General features: G+C 39.9%; 1 protein-coding gene across 7 annotated transcripts in view; it reads right to left on the bottom strand.

The window, feature by feature from the left end:
* Positions 1-18,650, bottom strand: part of ZFAND3 (zinc finger AN1-type containing 3) — a 378,840-nt gene that overhangs the window by 257,813 nt on the left and 102,377 nt on the right. For all 7 annotated transcript variants that reach the window (XM_032141224.2, XM_058432671.1, XM_058432668.1 and 4 more), the window contains exon 2: positions 4,793-4,833. In XM_032141224.2, coding sequence (XP_031997115.1) covers positions 4,793-4,833 — 41 coding nt within the window. The remainder of the gene's footprint in view (positions 1-4,792; positions 4,834-18,650) is intronic.

Raw genomic sequence — 18,650 nt, 5'->3', positions numbered from 1 at the left:
TTTTTGAGACGGAGTCTCACTCTGTTGCCCAGGCTGGAGTGCAGTGGCACAATCTCGGCTCACTGCAACCTCCACCCACGGGGTTCAAGTGATTCTCCTGCCTCAGCCTCCCGAGTAGCTGGGACTACAGGCATGCACCACTACACCCGGCTAATTTTTTGGATTTTTTGTAGAGGCAGGGTTTCACCATGTTGGTTAGGCTAGTCTCGAACTCCTGATCTCAAATGATCCACCCACCTAGGGCCTCCCAAAGTCCTGGGATTACAGGCGTGAGCCACCGTGCCTGGCCTTTTTTTTTAATTATTATTTTTAAATAGACTAAATGACCTCAGATAAAGAGAATCTAGATGAGCAATTTAAGTCCATTTTACCTCAAATCCTAATACTTGAGTCAATCACTTCCTGGTGCTTCCTCAGAATACTTACTGTAAGTGTCCTAGTTATCCTGGCATAGAAAATATTGGATGATAAAGGTTTCTAGGTCAAGGCCTTTCTCTTAAGACTGAGAAAGAAGCATACTTAAATGTCTTTGTGAAGAAAAGTCCTTTGGAATCGCTTGAACCTGGGAGGCAGAGGCTGCAGTGAGCTGAGATTGCACCACTGCACTCCAGCCTGGGCTACAGAGCCAGATTCCGTCTCAAAAAAAAAAAAAAAAAAAAAAAAGGCCGGGTGCAGTGGCTCACACCTGTAATCCCAACACTTTGGGAGGCCAAGGTGGGCAGATCACCTGAGCTCGGGAGTTCAAGGCCACTGTGACCAACATGGAGAAACTCCGTCTCTACTAAAAACACAAAAATTAGCCAGGTGTGGTGGCGCATGCCTGTAATCCCAGCTACTCGGGAGGCTGAGGCGGGAGAATCACTTGAACCCGGGAGGTGGAGGTTGCGGTAAGCAGAGATCGTGCCATTGCACTCCAGCCTGGGAAACAAGGGCGAAACTCGGTCTCAAAAAAAAAAAAAAGAGAGAGAGAGAGAGAGAGATCGTTTCAACAGTCTTAAATGATTTTAGCCTTTAAAGGTAACAGAGGCCAAACCAGGGTTAACGATAAGACAGTTGTCAAAAAAGTTTAAAAAACAAACAAACAAACAAAACCTCTCTCATTTCAAAGAGAGGAATTTTGGTTGAACTTGGAGTCTTTAGCAAACCCAGCCCAGCCAGGCTGGGCCCTCTTCTACATACATGCAAAGGTCTGATACAAACATTTCTTATTCTAACAATACACAGAAGCATTATTATTTGGTATATAGTTTACCAGCAACTAACATTTCAATGGCTTTTAGCAACTCTCACTCTGCATATACTCATTTCTCCTTTCTTATTCCTTTCCTCTAAATTCAAACATCCCAAGAATATTTTAAAAGGAGAAATAGCTTAAGTAATGATGGCTACTGGGGCAAGTGTGTGCTCATCACTTAGCAGAATATTTCACCAGCAGCAAAACAGTTCTCCAAGTAAACACACACCCCTAGTTCCTAACCTACAACGTATTCTCTCCGTAAGATTTTAAAGATGTTTTTCCCATTTCATTCAATTTTATGCAAACAAGTTATAACAAACTAATTTTGTCACCACATAGATTTTGAAAAGGAATCTTGAAAAAAAAAATTTTAACCTAGTGGCAAACAATAACTATTTAAAAAGTGATTTTTCCATCTTTTAAAGTACACTGTACATTTTACAATGTACTTTAAAAAGAGTCTTTTGACCAAAGTAATCTTTATGTTGTCTTGTAAAACTCATGGCTCTTCTGTAATACTGCATTCACTATACTCTCCTTATGTTCATACTGAGATGACATCCAAAAATGTATTTTTAAAGTTCAATGATCTCTTTTCTTTTGAATTTCTAAAGGTATACAAAATTCTGTTTCAGCAGGCAGGATACTAACTAGTCCTGCTACACAAATGCAACTGGAGAAAGCAGTAGTGTGTAGGTAAAAAATATAGAGAGAAGCGAATATTTTCTTTAGATACTTGAAAATGTCCTAGTATTTTTATAAAAACAAAAGTGGCAAGGCTTTATAAAATGTAAACAGACACAGATCACGAGACAGATAATTATAAACACAGAAAGTAAAACTGTAACAAGTCCAAAGAAACACAAAGACCATTGCTGAACTCTAGCTTCATAGTTAAATTTTTTTAACTTTGTGTTCATTTAGGGGCACAAGACAGTTCCTTATGAGTATTTGATGTGAACCACCTTATTATTCAAAGGTGTCTGGCCTTCTCCCAAAAGCCATGCTTTACCAAATTACAATGGGATCTCCAGGTGGGGACAAATATACACTCTAATACAAGGTGAGTATCCCTAATTCAAAATGCTTGAGACCAGAAGTGTTGGGATTTGTTTTTCTCAGATTTTGGAACATTTGCACTTTGGAGCATTTCAGATTTGGGATTTGGGGTTCTCAACCTGTATACATTTTGTCTCACTGCTACTTTCATCTTCACTATAAAGTTAACCTTTCATCAGTGAGGAAGCATTTCTTCATATCTGTAATTGTAGATACATAAGGTAAGAAGCAGAATACAGTCCTTTTTTTTTTTTTTGAGACGGAGTCTCGCTCTGGCACGATCTCGACTTACTGCAAACTCCGCCTCCTGGGTTCAAGCGATTCTCCTTGCCTCAGCCTCCCGAGTAGCTGGTATTACAGGCACGGGCCACCACACCGAGCTAATTTTTGTGTTTTTAGTAGTGACGGGGTTTCGCCATGTTGGCCAGGATGGTCTCGCTCTCCAGACCTCGTGATCCACCCACCTCGGCTTCCCAAAGTGCTGCGATTATAGGCGTGAGCCACTGTGCCTGGCCTGAATACAGTCCTTTAACATGGCAGAAATACTGCTAAAAGCTGAATAAAAACCCACCAATATTTCTTTTCTTTTGAAAACCTAAATATCTGACAAATTCCAAATTTTGAACCTATAAAAGCTGTCAGCTTCCCCAATTCTTTCCCACCTAACCCCTAGTTTAGGCCACAAATGTAAAGGTCTAAAGCTTACATCATGATTACTTCCTTGCCCAAATAGCATAATGAATAGATGAAAATTAACAACAACAAAAAAAATCTCTTTAATAAAAATCTAGCCAGCCTCCTCTGAGCCCTCTTCTGGACCAGGCCTCAACCTGGACCTTTAAAAACTACGGACTCTCAAAACAAATGATTTGGTCCACCCCCTCCTTTCACATTAAAAGACTTACACACTAACATTTCTTTTTTTTTTTTTTTGAGACGGAGTCTCACTCTGTCACCAGGATGGAGTGCAGTGGCGCAATCTCAGCTCATTGCACCTCTGCCTCCCAGGTTCAAGCAATTCTCCTGCCTCAGCCTCCCGAGTAGCTGGGACTACAGGTGCACACCACCACGTCCAGCTAATTTTAAACACTAACATTTCTAACAGCTCAAGGTTACCTCCCTAGGATGACCCTAGCCTCTCTTAAAGTGTCTGCCTCTTAAAGCTCAAGGCTGCCAAAGAATCTACTGTTTGTTCTAGCCAGCATCTGAAGATAGGCCCTAACTATCCTCTTAGATCATTTAATAAAAAGGGCTTACAACTGTGAATCCTTCCTCTGTCCCTTTGAGCCGTACTCCTACAACTCAGGAGTGTCTTTCTCAAGGACCTGAAAGCCATTCCTTTAAAAATGTAACCATCAGGAAAAATACGGTATCTTTTCCTCAGTCACAGTGCCAGCTAACAGGCACAGCTGGCCTAATCCCCATATTTTACCAATCTTTTTAAATTCTTCACTTCTTTGAGTCTACAGATCCCGTTTATCCACCCTGCCAAGTCCCCTGCCATTCTCCCTTTAAAACTCCCAGTCATCTCTGCAAATCGACATTGACTTCATTTCATACTGGACTCTCTTCCCTATTGCAAAAGTGTATTACTGACTAAAATCTGTCCTTAGAACTTTAGCTAGTATGCAGCTTTGTTTACCTTTGACAAAATGAATAAAGAAGGAAAGTTAAACATATCCTAATTAGTAAAGACTTATTTATACAGGATCGCTAGATAGAAAGTTTTTAAAAAAGTAAAAATAAAAAAAAGACCTAAAAGTTTCAACTTCATGAAGGAGTCATAATTCTAGAAGTTAACCAATTACCTCTGGGGCTAGAAAAGGACCTTGGCACATGTCAAGCCCAAGTCATTCATTTTATAATGACGAATCTAAGGTCCAAAGAGATTACGTGACTTACCCGAGGTGATTTCAATGAGGGATCTGCAGGAGTCTTTTTGTTTTTATAGAGACAGGGTCTCACTACGTTGCCCAGGCTGGTCTCAAACTCCTGGCCTCAGGCAATCCTCCTGTCTCTGCCTCCCAAAGTGCTGGGATTATAGGCGTGAGCCACCATGGCGGCCTCTATAATGGATTTGATGAGGGGCTAACTCAGCATGATTCTCTTCCTGACTCCAACATGAAAATATTGTTATATTCTCATTGATAAGAGCAATATTAACCAATAATCATTCAAGTCAAGATGAGCAATGAGTATCTACTACTCTATTAAAACACACGCATTTTTTACAGTTCTACTGTACACCAACAACAGTAAACCAAGGAAAGTTTGTTTGGTGCAAGTACATAGGAGACAGGATTTCATTCAAGGAAGACTGTTTCAACCGTCCTAGGCAAATATATGAAGCACCTTGGTAAGGTGAAATTGCTTTCTCACACAAGCTAAGAAAACAAAACCCCATGCATAAATCCTTTAGGGTCAAATGATTTAGTCTTAAAAACAACCAAAAAAAAAAAATGAAAGTAAATTTAAAAACCCTTTTTCTGCACTTACCAGCAAAGCATTTGGAACAGAGATTCATAGTCTTGCTGGACCTGGGGCAAACAAAAAGAAAAGAAAGAAAGAAGAGCTAAAAACTCCGTATCACTCTAATCAAAACATAAGATGTCAGAAATGTAGGCAAAGAACTTTCTGGTCAGGCAACTGAACTAATAAACTGATAAATTAGTAACAAGTCCCTAGGTAGCCACCACTCCCCCCTCAACAAAATAAAAATAAAAAAAAAATAATAAACACTTGGTTTTTATTTTTATTTTTTACCTGTAAATTAGCCAATGCTTGCTTTTATTTATTGCGTATATTAGCAGCTTATATAGCAGCAAGTTCACAAACATTATAAAATGGCCAGAAGATGGTATGGGAGTCAATTTAAACCACATGATTACCACATTCCCTCTTTTCATAGTGAAAAACATACGAAGTTATCACTATAAACAACAAAGACTTTGTAAACAGGCAAAACTTTCTCCGCATATACACAGTCATTTATCTCTATAACATTAGTTGAACTTTAATCTTTCCTATTCCAGATCCTAGTCACATTATGACCTTCTTGTTTAAAATTCTTTCTTCAGATACTCCAATCAAATTATTTTTCATGTCCTTTCATCCATTAATAATAGCTACAATTCACTGAATACTAACTTGGATGGGCATTTCACATACATTATCTTATTAATCGTCCCAACATCACTAAGATGGGTATTACCATATTGTTTTGCTTCTAAAACGCACTTTAAAAAAAAAAATCACATTAGCATTTCTGTAACAAGGAAATACCTTAGAATTGGTTACAAGCGATGAATAATTTATTATGCCAGAGGTTGGAATTTTTTTTATTTTTGCAGTGAGACCAGGGCAATGACCTTGAGCAGGATATAAATAATTCCCACATGCTTAGTGTTCCAATAATGGAACACTATGTTACCCCTTCCTCTGCCAAGGCATTATTCAACTTAGAAGGGGGTTTTAGAAATCAAAGACATACAGTCTCATCCCCATTACATAGGTGGGCAGCCTGTTCTAGGTCACAAAGCTAGGAACTATAGAAAAATATCTGACCTTGGGTGTAAGCTAACTCCAAAGGCCAACCCAACATCCTTTGTTCACAACACAGCACCTGACAGCACAGCACCCTAGGGACTACAGGGTGGGCAATCAATAATGACTTTTCTGGCCAGGCGCGGTGGCTCACGCCTGTTATCCTAACACTACAGGAGGCTGAGGGGTGGGCGGAATGCCTGAGCTCAGGAGCTCAAGAACAGCCTGGGCAACATGACAAAACCCCATGTCTACTAAAAATAGAAAAAACTAGCTGGGAGAGGTGGCACATGTCTGTAGTCCCAGCTACTTGGGAGGCTGAGACACGAGAATCGCCTGAATCCAGGAAGCAGTGAGCCGAGATCACACCACTGTACTCCAGCCTGGGCGACAGAGCAAGACTCTGTCTCCAAAAATAATAATAATAAATAATAATGACTTCTCTGTTACATTCATCTCACTGCTGCTTCCCTTCCTGATTCTCTCCCAAGCGAACTCATTCTTACGGCTCTTCCTTCCAAAGACCTCCTGGAGTGCTCTATGTTAGGCAAGTTGACCTATTTAAAACTTCATTCCTCAGCAACTCCATTCCCAATATTTGAGCCTTTGACCAGAACTGCCCCTAAAAATATAATAAGCCAACCTTCTTTTGCCCTCTTTACTATGTTTTACAATTAAAGCAAGCCTCCCTCAGGAAGTATTCTCTGATGCTGACTGTTTGTCCCATGTGCTGGAAATGAAGACCTAACAGTAATTGTCACAAGATGGGGGAAAGGGGGTCGTTATTTCTTTCCCAAAAAAGATGCTGTCAACAAGCAGATATTCCTTCAGAATCCTGCTTAATATAAACACAACAGCAATGAGGAAAATTAAGTATCAATAAGTGAATAAGATGAGTAAGTGGATAAAGAGACGTGTTAATGGTAGCATCTAACATTTATTACACGCCTATAACGTGGCAGGCACAATACCAGATACCTTCAACCCCATTTTACCATTGAGGAAACAGAGGTTCCAAGAGGGTATGTAACTTGCCGAAGATTACAGAACTAGTAAGTGAATTAATCTGGTCTAACTCCAACACCTGTATTCTATTCATCATGCCAAACTTCGGCTTCTGCCTCAATATAGAGGCTGAGGGGCATATACCAGTCCAGAACCAGCACTCTGGTGGTTTGTGAGAATGTCTATGGAAATCAAGTCAGCTCCCTGAGAAAGTAAAGCTTCTCATCTGGAAGAAGCACAACTTCTGCTCTCCCTGACCCTCCAGGCACACAGAAAAACAACCCAAGATTCCCAGGCATTTCAGTTCCAACGTAAGGAAGAGGTGAGAATGAAGAAAATCCTACATGCCTGTTTTAACTAACTGAACTTGAACTAGAGGCGCCTCTCCATCCTAAAGAGATGACTGGTATGGATGCAGTATACACACATCTGTGGTTTGCAGAACATTCTCTACTGCCAGAATATTGGGATTGTCCCCTCCCCTCTCATCTCCACTCAACTTCTCTGAAGGGGCCAGAATTCCCTGCCAGAGAAGCAGGCGCCCTTCTGATGTGGTCACTCTCTCTTGTCCACGCAACGCCACAAAAAGCCAGATATAACTCATATAACCTCTGCTACTCCCAATTGTCCAGCAGGAATCATGGAAAGCCTTCAGAGAATAACTTGACAACAAGTGTGCCAGTTTTAACATCTGAGTTTCAGAAACCTGGTAAAAAAAAAAAAAAAAAAAAGGCAAAATGGCTTTTTTCTCAGAGTCCCTTGATCTCTCTTCAGATAGTTTATGTATTTAAAATGCCTACCATACCTATGTATTACCTAAATGACATCCATTCCACATTCTGGATAGAAATTTTTCAGCAACATGGTTGTCAATCAGGTTATAAAAGAAATAATATAACTACTGATATTATTACTCAAAACAGAGATGTTTTAAATCTAAAACAAACCAGATTTTGGCTACTGAAATAAAGGTCACTTCTAAACAATGCCAGTTTGGATCACATGGGTCAAGAACACTGAATCCAAAGGAACTGGCAGAGACTTCCGGGAACTTTGATCCTTTCTCGTGCTGAACATGGGAAACTTGAAGCTAATCACAGGCATACAGCTACTCACCACCTAAAAAAAAGCATGGTCTTGGAACAGGCAACAGAGCTCTCTTGCATGAAAGGTAAAGTCTCACTGCTCCAGTCAAACTACTCTTACTGAGCTCTCCAATGGGTACCACGTTTCTAAAACCAAGGGGTAGTAGGCTGAATAACAGCTACCAAAAGATACCGAGTCTTAATCCCGAAGTTACCTTACTCGGGTGGTGGAGGGTCCTTTCCAAATTAAGTAATGATTTTGAGATGAGATTACCCTGGATTATCTAGGTGAACCCTAAATGACATCACAAGAGAGAGAGGCAAAGAACATTTTTGTAAGGGAGTAGCAAAGGGAATTCAGAAAGACACCCAGAGTAAACAGCCACGTGAAGATGGAGGCAGAAGCTGGAGTAACAGGGTTACAAGCCCAGGAATGCTGGGGCAGCCCCCAGAAGCTGTAAAAGGTGAAGAATGAATTCTCCCTCAGAGCCACCTTGGAGGGAAGGAAGCCCTCCCAGATCTTGGACTTCTAGCCTCCGGAACTTTGAGAAAATAAATTTCTATTATTCTGTCACCAACTTTGTGGTAATTTGTTACAACAGCCTCAGAAAACTAATATACAAGGGTTATGTATCCAATCATAGCATATTTCCTCTCAGTAGCATTCAGTCAGATCCATCCTTCTTTTTTTTTTTTTTTTTTTTGAGACGGAGTCTCGCTCTGTCGCCCAGGCTGGAGTGCAGTGGCGCAACCTCGGCTCACTGCAAGCTCCGCCTCCCAGGTTCACGCCATTCTCCTGCCTCAGCCTCTCCAAGTAGCTGGGACTACAGGCGCCCGCCACCACGCCCGGCTAATTTTTTTGTATTTTTAGTAGAGACGGGGTTTCACCGTGGTCTCGATCTCCTGACCTCGTGATCCGCCCGCCTCGGCCTCCCAAAGTGCTGGGATTACAAGCGTGAGCCACCGCGCCCGGCCAGATCCATCCTTCTTTCTGGAACACTCTTCATATGCCTTCATGTCACTCAAATCCCAGATCAAACAACCCTCTTCCACCACAACTGCTCCCATTTAGCCACCTTTGCTGCTGCTCCTCCCCTGCAAAGACCCTTAACTGGAGGTCCAGAAACTCAGTCTTCATTACCTCTACTTCTCATTTAGTAGTGATCTCCCACACTCTCATGGTTTTAAAATGCTGTATCTATACACGAAAGACGCACAAATGTTTACCTTCAATCCAAAATCTCTTTACCTTGCTCCAAACTCACATATCTAACTGCCTATTTGACATCTTGACATGTGACTCAAACTTAGTATTTCAAATTAGAATTCTCAATATTTCCCACAAATTTGCCTGACCCATCTTTTCCACTCATATAAATGGGAAACACCTTCTTCCCAGTTGCTCAGATCAAAAATCTAGAAACCTTTTTTTTTTTTTTTGAGATGGAGTCTAGCTCTGTCACCCAGGCTGGAGTACAGTAGCATGATCTCAGCTCACTGCAACCTCCACCTCCTGGGTTCAAGCGATTCTCCGGCCTCAGCCTCCCAGGTAGCTGGGATTACAGGTGCCCGCCACCACGCCCAGCTAATTTTTGTATTTTTTAGTAGAGACAGGTTTTCGCCATGTTGGCCAAGCTGCTCTCAAACTCCTGACCTCAGGTGATCCGCCTGCCTCAGCCTCCCAAAGTGCTGAGATTACAGGCGTGAGCCACCGCGTCCAGCAGAAACCATTTTTGATTCCCGTCCTTCCTGTAGTCTTACAGATACAACACTCAGCAAGATGCATTAGTTCTACTTACAAATAGATTTCAAATCTATGTATTCCTCTCCTTCCTTAATGCTTCTATGATGGCCACCATTAACTCTCACTTAGGCCACTGTAAATAGCTTTTTATTGGTCTTCTCATTCCCATTCTTGACCCTATACAATGATTTTTCCACGTAGCAGCTATGGTCATCTTTTAAAATAAGTTGGAGCATGTTATTTTCTTGCTTAACACTATCCAACAATTTCCTATTGAGTATAAAATCCAAACTTTTTACCTGGAGAAAGTTTAAAAAAAAAAAAAAAAAGCCTGGAAGTCTCCTTGTGATCTGACTATGCCTACTTCCCCTCTTCCTCTCTTATCATTCTGCCCCCTCATTCACCACATTTCAACCACACTTGCCTTTTCTCTGTTCTCCGACTGTGCTGTAGGGCTCATGCCCATGCTGTTCTTTGTACCCCCAAATCACTGTAATGCTGTCTCTTTCTTGTTGCTCATATCCTAGTTCAAACCTCCTCACTGGCCTTCCCTCAACAACCCAATTTATTATTTTTTGTTTTTTTGAGACTGGGTCTCATTCTACTGCCCAGGCCAGAGTGCAGTGGCACAATCATAGCTCACTGCAGCCTTGACCTCCTAGGCTCAAGCCATCCTCCCGCTACAGCCTCCCAAGCAGATAAGACTCTAGGCACGCATTAGTCCATTATTTTTTGTAAAGATGGTGTCTTGCTTTGTTGCCCAGGCTGATCTCAAACTCCTGGGCTCAAGTGATCCTCCTACCTCAGCCTCCCAAAATGCTGGGATTACAGGCGTGAGCTACAACTCCTGTGGCCTGACCACCCAATTTAAATCAGTTCCTCTTCCTGTTTTCTTCTTTCACAACACATCATTCTTTGATATCTCACCACATGCCTGTTTGCCTGCTATCTTTCATCACTAGAATGTAAGTGCCATAAGAGCAAAGACTCCTTTGGTCACTCTTGGTTGGTATTTAACAGGTACCCAATAAATGCTTGTTAAATGAAGAAATAAAATCTCTTTTGAAGACCTGAACCATTAAAAAAAAAAAACAAGCACTTACGTAGATATTCGAAAACACCAGCTAGAAGACAGGTTCTCCACAATTCCTATGGCTGTCAGCCTGTCATCTTTCTGGAGCTCTGTCACAATGCATTACCTATGGCTGGTAGATAACATCATCCTATGTATCTGGCCATGATCTGTCACTCAGGAGATAACAGGTGGTAGACACTTTTAAAAGTTTCTTTCTAATGAGATGGAGTGAGAAATCTGCTTAAATTTTTTTCTTTTTCTAATAAATAATGTTTAATAGTATGTTCTGGTTTTGAAAATACATACCCCTTGAACAGAATGTAGAAAAAAAAACAAAAAGTAAAAACTAAAATTCATTTATAATTCCCCAAAATAAAAAATACTTATCTTTTTAGATAGATATCCATAATTCAGAATGTATTATATTTACAGTATTGGTTGTTGTATGGCATGTTCACAGGTGTTCATTTTATTATGCTTCATACCATATATACACATTATATATAGTCATGCACTGCACAATGATAATTTCATCAATGACAGTTCACATACACAACAGAAGTTCCGTAAGATTATAATGCAGCCAAAAACTTCCTATCACCTAGTGGCATCATAGCTGTAGTGTTAGAGCAATACAGTAAACAAACCGACTGTGCTGCCAGTCATATAAAAGTCTAGCACATACAATTATGTATAGTAAGTAACACTTAATAAAAAATGATAAACATCTATCTGATTGGTTTGTGTATTTACTATACTTTATATCATTATTTTAGACTGTAATTCTTCTACTTACTAAAAAAAGAAGAGGAAGAAGTAGTTGTTAACTGTAAAGCAGCCTTAGGCAGCTCTTTCAGGAGGTATCCAGAAGAAGGCACTGTTATCATGGAGATGACAGCTCCATACCAATTACTACCCCTGAAGACCTTCCAGTGGGAGAAGATGTGGAAGCAGAAGACAGTGATGCTCCTGACTCTGTGCAGGCCTAGGCTAACTGTGTGCATGTCTGTGTGTTGGGGCCTAACAAAAAAGCTTTAAAAGCAAAAAATAAAATATTTTTAAAATAAAGGTGCCAGGCCTGGTGGCATGCACCTGTAGTCCCAGCTACTCAGGATGCTGAGAAGGAAGGATCATTTGAGCCCAGGACTTTTGAGTCCAGCCTAGGCAACAGAGTGAGACTCTGTCAATCAATCAATAAAGAAAACTTACAGAATAAGGATATAATGAAAATATTTTTGTGTAACTATACAATGTTTGTGTTTTAAGCTAAGTGTGACTACAAAAGAGTCATAAGTTTAAAATTTTTTAAAGTTTATAAAGTAAAAAAGCTATAGCAAGCTAAAGCTAATTTATTATTAAAGAAAATTTTTAAAATAAACTTAGTGTAGCCTAAGTGTACAGTGTTTGTAACATCCACAGTAACATAATGTCCTAGGACCCTCACATTCACTCACTACTCATTCACTGACTCACCCAGAGCAATTTCCAGTCTTGTAAGCTCCATTCATGGTAAGTGCCTGGGACAGGTGTACACTTTTTTGTCTTTCATGCCATATTTTTACCATACCTTTTCTATGTTTAGATACACAAATACAACTGCCTACAGTATTCAATATAGTAACATGTTCTACAGGTTTGTAGCCTAGGAGCAACAGGCTATACCATATAGTGTAGGTGTGGAGTAGGGTATACCACCTAGGTTTGTGTAAGGACACTCTATGATGTTCAACATTGTTTCCACAATGAAACCGACTAACAGCACATCTCTCAGAATATGTCCCCATCATGAAGCAATGCATGACTATTTTCTTTTGTGTATATATAAAAATTTCATAAAGAAATGCATAATGAAAATCTACAGATTTCATTTTTTCAATTTACATTTAATATTTATGCCTTAAATATTCTTCAAAAACATATTTGTTGCTCTGTGACAATCCATTACATACTAATACCATAATGTAGTCACACTCTTAACTACTGTTGGATGTATAATTGTTTTTCCCCAATTTTTTCTATTATAAATATTGCTATAATGAGCATTTTTCGCCTTAAATCTTTAATCATAAATCTGTATTTGAATGGCTTTAAGACTGATTCTGAGAAGGAGACCTTACTAGATGAAAAAGTATGATTTTGGTAAGTATTGCAAAATTACCTTCCAGGTAAGTTCTACATACTATTTTCAATACATCTTTGCCAACGACGTTTATTTTATTTTATTTATGAGACAAGGCCTGGCTCTATTGCCCAGGCTGGAGTGCAGTGGTGTGATCTCAGCTCACTGCAACCTCCGCCTTCTGGGCACAAGCCATCCTCCCACCTTAGCCTCCCAAGTAACTGGGACTACAGGTACGTGCCACCACACTCAGCTAATTTTTGCGTGTGTGGGCTTTTTTTTTTTTTTCCAGAGATGGGGTTTTGCCATATTGCCCGGGCAGGTCTCTGACTAGTGAGCTCAAGCAATCCACCTGCCTCAGCCTCCCAAAGTGCTGGGATTAGAGGTATGAGCCACTGCACCTGGCCAACACTGTTGTACTTTTTAATTTTTACTTGATGGCAGAAATGATTATGTTGTTAAATGTTTCTTCTAAATTTTTTTTCAATTTTGAAGGATATCAATGTTTTAATGACAAATAAATTAGCCTTCATGCTAATTCGTCTTGGGGAATTAATTAACAGTCCTAATTTCTGGGAATTCTAGAAACATCTTATTTATAATATTTTCCTGACACATACACAAGACTACTATCTCTCCCCACTCAGAGAAACATACACAAAAAACTATTTTAATATAAATATGGAAATAAAAAACAACTCTGTCACCATATCAATGTTCCTCAACAACCTTTTTTTTTTTTTTAACCCAACTGGAAGGAAAAACCTAGGGCACAAGAAAAATAGAAAAAAGTGGCCGGGCGCGGTGGCTCACACTTGTAATCCCAGCACTTTGGGAGGCCGAGGTGGGCGGATCACGAGGTCAGGAGATCGAGACCACGGTGAAACCCCGTCTCTACTAAAAATACAAAAAATTAGCCGGGCGTGGTGGCGGGCGCCTGTAGTCCCAGCTACTCGGAGAGGCTGAGGCAGGAGAATGGCGCGAACCCGGAAGGCGGAGCTTGCAGTGAGCCGAGATCGCGCCACTGCACTCCAGCCTGGGCGACAGAGAGAGACTCCGTCTCAAAAAAAAAAAAAAAAGAAAAAGAAAAATAGAAAAAAGTATAAAAAAAAAGTACCAGCACATAAGTATACCAAGCTCTTCCAGTCCTATGGTCCCTGAACTTCTCTACACTAGACATGTATCATAAAACTAAAAAAATCTAGACTACAAAGAAAGTTCCTTCTTCAGTGAAGGGAATCAATCTGTAAAAACTGTCACATTTCTAAAAACTAGTCTGTAAAAACACAATCTGTAAAAACTAGTCACATTTCCGAATTCAACCTCTTCTAATAATCCAGACAAAGGAGGAAAGGGGAGGGAAGGGTAAGAGGACAAAGAGAAGGAGAAGGGGGCGAGGAGTGGGGTGGTAAAGGAAAGGAAGGAAAAAACAAACCACAATACCTACTACACTCTAAAAGTCATCCCAGTTTTCTCAGAGGTAAAATTAGAATATTAAAGACTAATAACAATCTGCTTCCCGCCTCATATACATATAGCCAGAAAAACTAACTTCCTACAGCAGCTAGGAAGCAGCCAATAGCTCTACTAATCACCACTCTCTACTCACCCTAGGCAAACACAAAAAAGACCAGTTCAAACAGATGACATCCTAGCTGGCAATGACAAAGGAGGCTTTCAAGGGTGCAACCAGCCTGTCCACATCACTCTAAATCATTCAGACCACGTCTGCAAATTTTCTTTTTAAGGAAATATTAAGATGGAGAAGATGGAGCTGTTAATAAGGGTATTAGTTTCTATAATGTAGCAATATGGAACCTGCTCACTTTAAAAACTAATTTTAGGCCGGGCGCGGTGGCTCACGCTTGTAATCCCAGCACTTTGGGAGGCCGAGGCGGGCGGATCACGAGGTCAGGAGATCGAGACCACGGTGAAACCCCGTCTCTACTAAAAAATACAAAAAATTAGCCGGGCGTGGTGGCGGGCGCCTGTAGTCCCAGCTACTCGGAGAGGCTGAGGCAGGAGAATGGCGTGAACCCGGGAGGCGGAGCTTGCAGTGAGCCGAGATTGCGCCACTGCACTCCAGCCTGGGTGACAGAGCGAGACTCCGTCTCAAAAAAAAAAAAAAAAAAAAACTAATTTTAATGTAACAATTTAGATTCCAAGTGGGTTACTGTAATTAGCAGTGGTTTTAGCATTTTATGCCCAAATTCAAGGACAGCAGAGCAAAATGCCTCAATTTTTGTGTGTTTCAAGTACTTGCACTAAAAGTTATAGTGTATAGATGTAAAACTAGTCACATTATCATCTGTGGCCCTGTATATATTACTGAAAGTTTAGTCCAGCACCATCCAACAATTACAGACAAGATGAGGCATGGCCATCAATAAACTAGTCAAAAGAAGAACAAGAAAAATTAAAATATATGAATGAAAGCCCCTGTAGAAAAGGAGAAAAAAAACCACAATGAAGTGAATTAAAATGCCAAATAATTTTTCCACATAAGAGAAACTTAATGAGGCTATCAACTCTAACACACCCAATATATACAATGATTGCAACTGTCCCACTATATATCCCCAAACATAAGATAAGGTTTTCTTCCCTAAAGTTATCTTTCAGAAAGAAGGAATTGCTTTACAATTAAATCCTTACTTTTGAGGCACACAGCAATTATTTTATACTAAATACTAACAAGGGCCAAAAAAAAAAAAAAAAAAAAAGGAAAAAAAACCTGGAAGTGAGAAAGAGAAATCCAAGCATGCAGTCATGCCCAGGGAAATTAATGGTGTTTGGGATTTCAAAAGAGGGATGTAGAGTCACAGTCCCAGAGGCATCTCTCCAGTTAGAGTCTGTGAAATGGCTGAGAGTGAAGTTTTCATCACTAGTCAGAGACACTGAGGTATGGAAGGATGTCAAGCCAACTCTAATATTGGATACTTTGTCACGGTTACTACAACGAACTAGTTTTATAAAAAGGGGAGGATACAGTTTTAAACACAGATTTAATCCTTATTTCTGGAGAGTGATTACAAATAGTAGCTGCCATTCAAGAAGCCCTCTAAAGATCTTCTAGAAAGCAATGCAGCAACAGCCTTGAAATGTGAAGAAGATCATAAATGACTTCAAGATGATGACAACTCTCCTAATGTTATATGAATGAATTCTTGTGGCTTGGGATAAATTTTCCAGTGACTGCAACATTTACAGATTTTCAAGTGCTTTATCTCAAACAACTTGGAGGCTGAAAAAAAAAATGAATATGATATCCTCTGAAAAACCATGGTCAATAACTTTTAAAACGGCTTGGTAAATATTAAATAATAATTTGGTAAATATTGAAGTCTGATGTCTGTGCAGACATGGAGAATTTAAATCTGTTCAAAAATGTGGAAAAAGTAACATTTTAAAATTTATATTAGGAGCATATACAAATTACATATAATTTTATATAATCCATGACCTTTAAATATGCATATGCAGTTACCATCAGGACAAAATGGGCGAACATATATATAAGATCTCTCAGCCAGGCGCAGTGGCTCACGCCTGTAATCCCGGCACTTTGGGAGGCCAAGGCATGCAGATCATGAGGTGAGGAGATTGAGACCATCCTGGCCAACATGGTGAAACTCCGTCTCTACTAAAAATACAAAAATTAGCTGGGCGTGCTGGTGCATGCCTGTAATCCCAGCTACTCGGGAGGCTGAGGCAGGAGAATCACTTGAACCAGAGAGTCGGAGGTTGCTGTGAGCCAAGATTGCGCCACTGCACTCCAGCCTGGGCGACAGAGTGAGACTCCGTCTCAAAAAAAAAAAAAAAAAAAGGCATTTTTCATGTTTTGAAAACACACAGGAAACTTCCCAACCATCTAGTACAAGAGCAAATATCTGAGAATTAAATTGAGAATGACAAATTTAAGAGAGATAACAGTAACGTATTCTCTGGCCTTATTTTTCTTCTGGCTAACAATGTTGCTTTTGAAAAATAGGTGGGGTTGGGGGAACAAAAACATTTATGGAACTCAGAGTACTTTTTCCCAAAGTGTATCAAAATAATTAAATATTCACCTGTCCTACCCAAGTGGCAAATATTTTTGCTTCATCCACTCAGCTACTCTCATTAAGATAATTCAGGCTTGCAGAGAGAGGCTTTCATTTATCCATATTTATGGTAAATTAAATCAAAGGCATGATAATTTTAATGAAAGATGAAAAGTAACCTAAAGTATTATTATTAGATCTTTCTTTGTCAGAAAATGAAACATAAACCTGGGAGATACAGTTACAAGGGTTCAAACTACAAGGTTAAACAGGCTAGCAAGGAAGCTGTATGGCTGAGAAAGAAAAGCACGAGGCACTTCTAGAAGCTGGAGGAGATCCAAGAAAAGACACCTACACAGGCCAGGCGCAGTGGCTGACGCCTGTAATCCCAGCACTTTGGGAGGCCGAGGCAGGCGGATCACAAGGTCACGAGATCGAGACCATCCTGGCTAACACGGTGAAACCCCGTCTCTACTAAAAATACAAAAAATTAGCCGGGCGTGGTGGAGGGCGCCTGTAGTCCCAGCTACTTGCGAGGCTGAGGCAGGAGAATGGCGTGAACCCGGGAGGTAGAGCTTGCAGTGAGCCGAGATCGCACCACTGCACTCCAGCCTGGGCAACGGAGCGAGACTCCATATCAAACAAAACAAAACAAAACAAAAAAAGACTTCTACACGATGCAACATTTCTGTTCATATCATTCAGGTAAGATAAAAATACCAACAGAACATCTACAAAATATGGAGGAGGAGAAAGCAATATCTAGCAATATGCACATACAAGAAAAATTTTAATGTATACATAATGTCACTGACATATTTTTTAAATGCCATTTGTACTTCAACATCTTTCATTTGTTCAAATTCCAAACATTTTATACCTTACGTCAATCTACTACGCCATTCTCAGGGAGTTTGTGAAAGGGTCAGGATACCACACCTACAGTGAAACTAGATAAAGAATGGTTGAAAGGTGACGGCAGAAAATAAACTGCTTTCCTTATTCCCAGTCCAATGCTCACTGACAAGTAAAGCTCAAAGTTCAAAATATTCATTTCCTATTTTAATTATTCATCACAAAATACAAGATTGACTAGAGTTTGCAAAAGAAAATTATCTGGTTATAACCCCCAGCAAAAAAACAGAAGGGAACTCAAGAGTACATCTTTTCTATCTCTGCCTCAAAAAGACTTGAAGTATTCCTGTTCTACAATCACCAGAGATTCTATTGCTTCTTGTGTATCATATTTCATTGCCCTTGTAATCATAAATTTCTAATGTCCAACACATATTCCTCCCACTGTTGTAAACTCCTTTATAATTCTGTCTTCAGGGTAAAAACAGTTGCCACAGGGGTAGTGTTAAGAGCAATGACCTGGGAAGAAAGGGCTTAGCTTGAAGGTGGGACCTCGCAATTGGGTTTTGTCACCCATTAAAATAAAGTGAGCTACTTAGACCAATGACTGCTAACATTCTATAAATCTATGATCACACAATGATATACAGTAGTCCCCCATTATCCTTGAGGGATACATTTCAAGACTCCCAGCAGAAGCCTGAAATCATGGATAGTACTGAACTCTATATATACTGTGTTCTTCCTATACAAACAGATTTCCTAATTTATAAATCCGACACAGTAAAAGATTAACAACAATAATTAACAGAACAATTTTAATACTATGTCAGCATCACTATGTTTGTGCTTTGGGGCCATTATAAGTAAAATAGGATTACTTAA

This window comes from Hylobates moloch, unplaced genomic scaffold (assembly GCF_009828535.3).
Source record: "Hylobates moloch isolate HMO894 unplaced genomic scaffold, HMol_V3 SCAFFOLD_20, whole genome shotgun sequence".
NCBI classification, from domain to species: domain Eukaryota; kingdom Metazoa; phylum Chordata; class Mammalia; order Primates; family Hylobatidae; genus Hylobates; species Hylobates moloch.
Note: the sequence above shows the minus strand (reverse complement) of the source record. Positions and strands in the feature narration are given on the sequence as shown.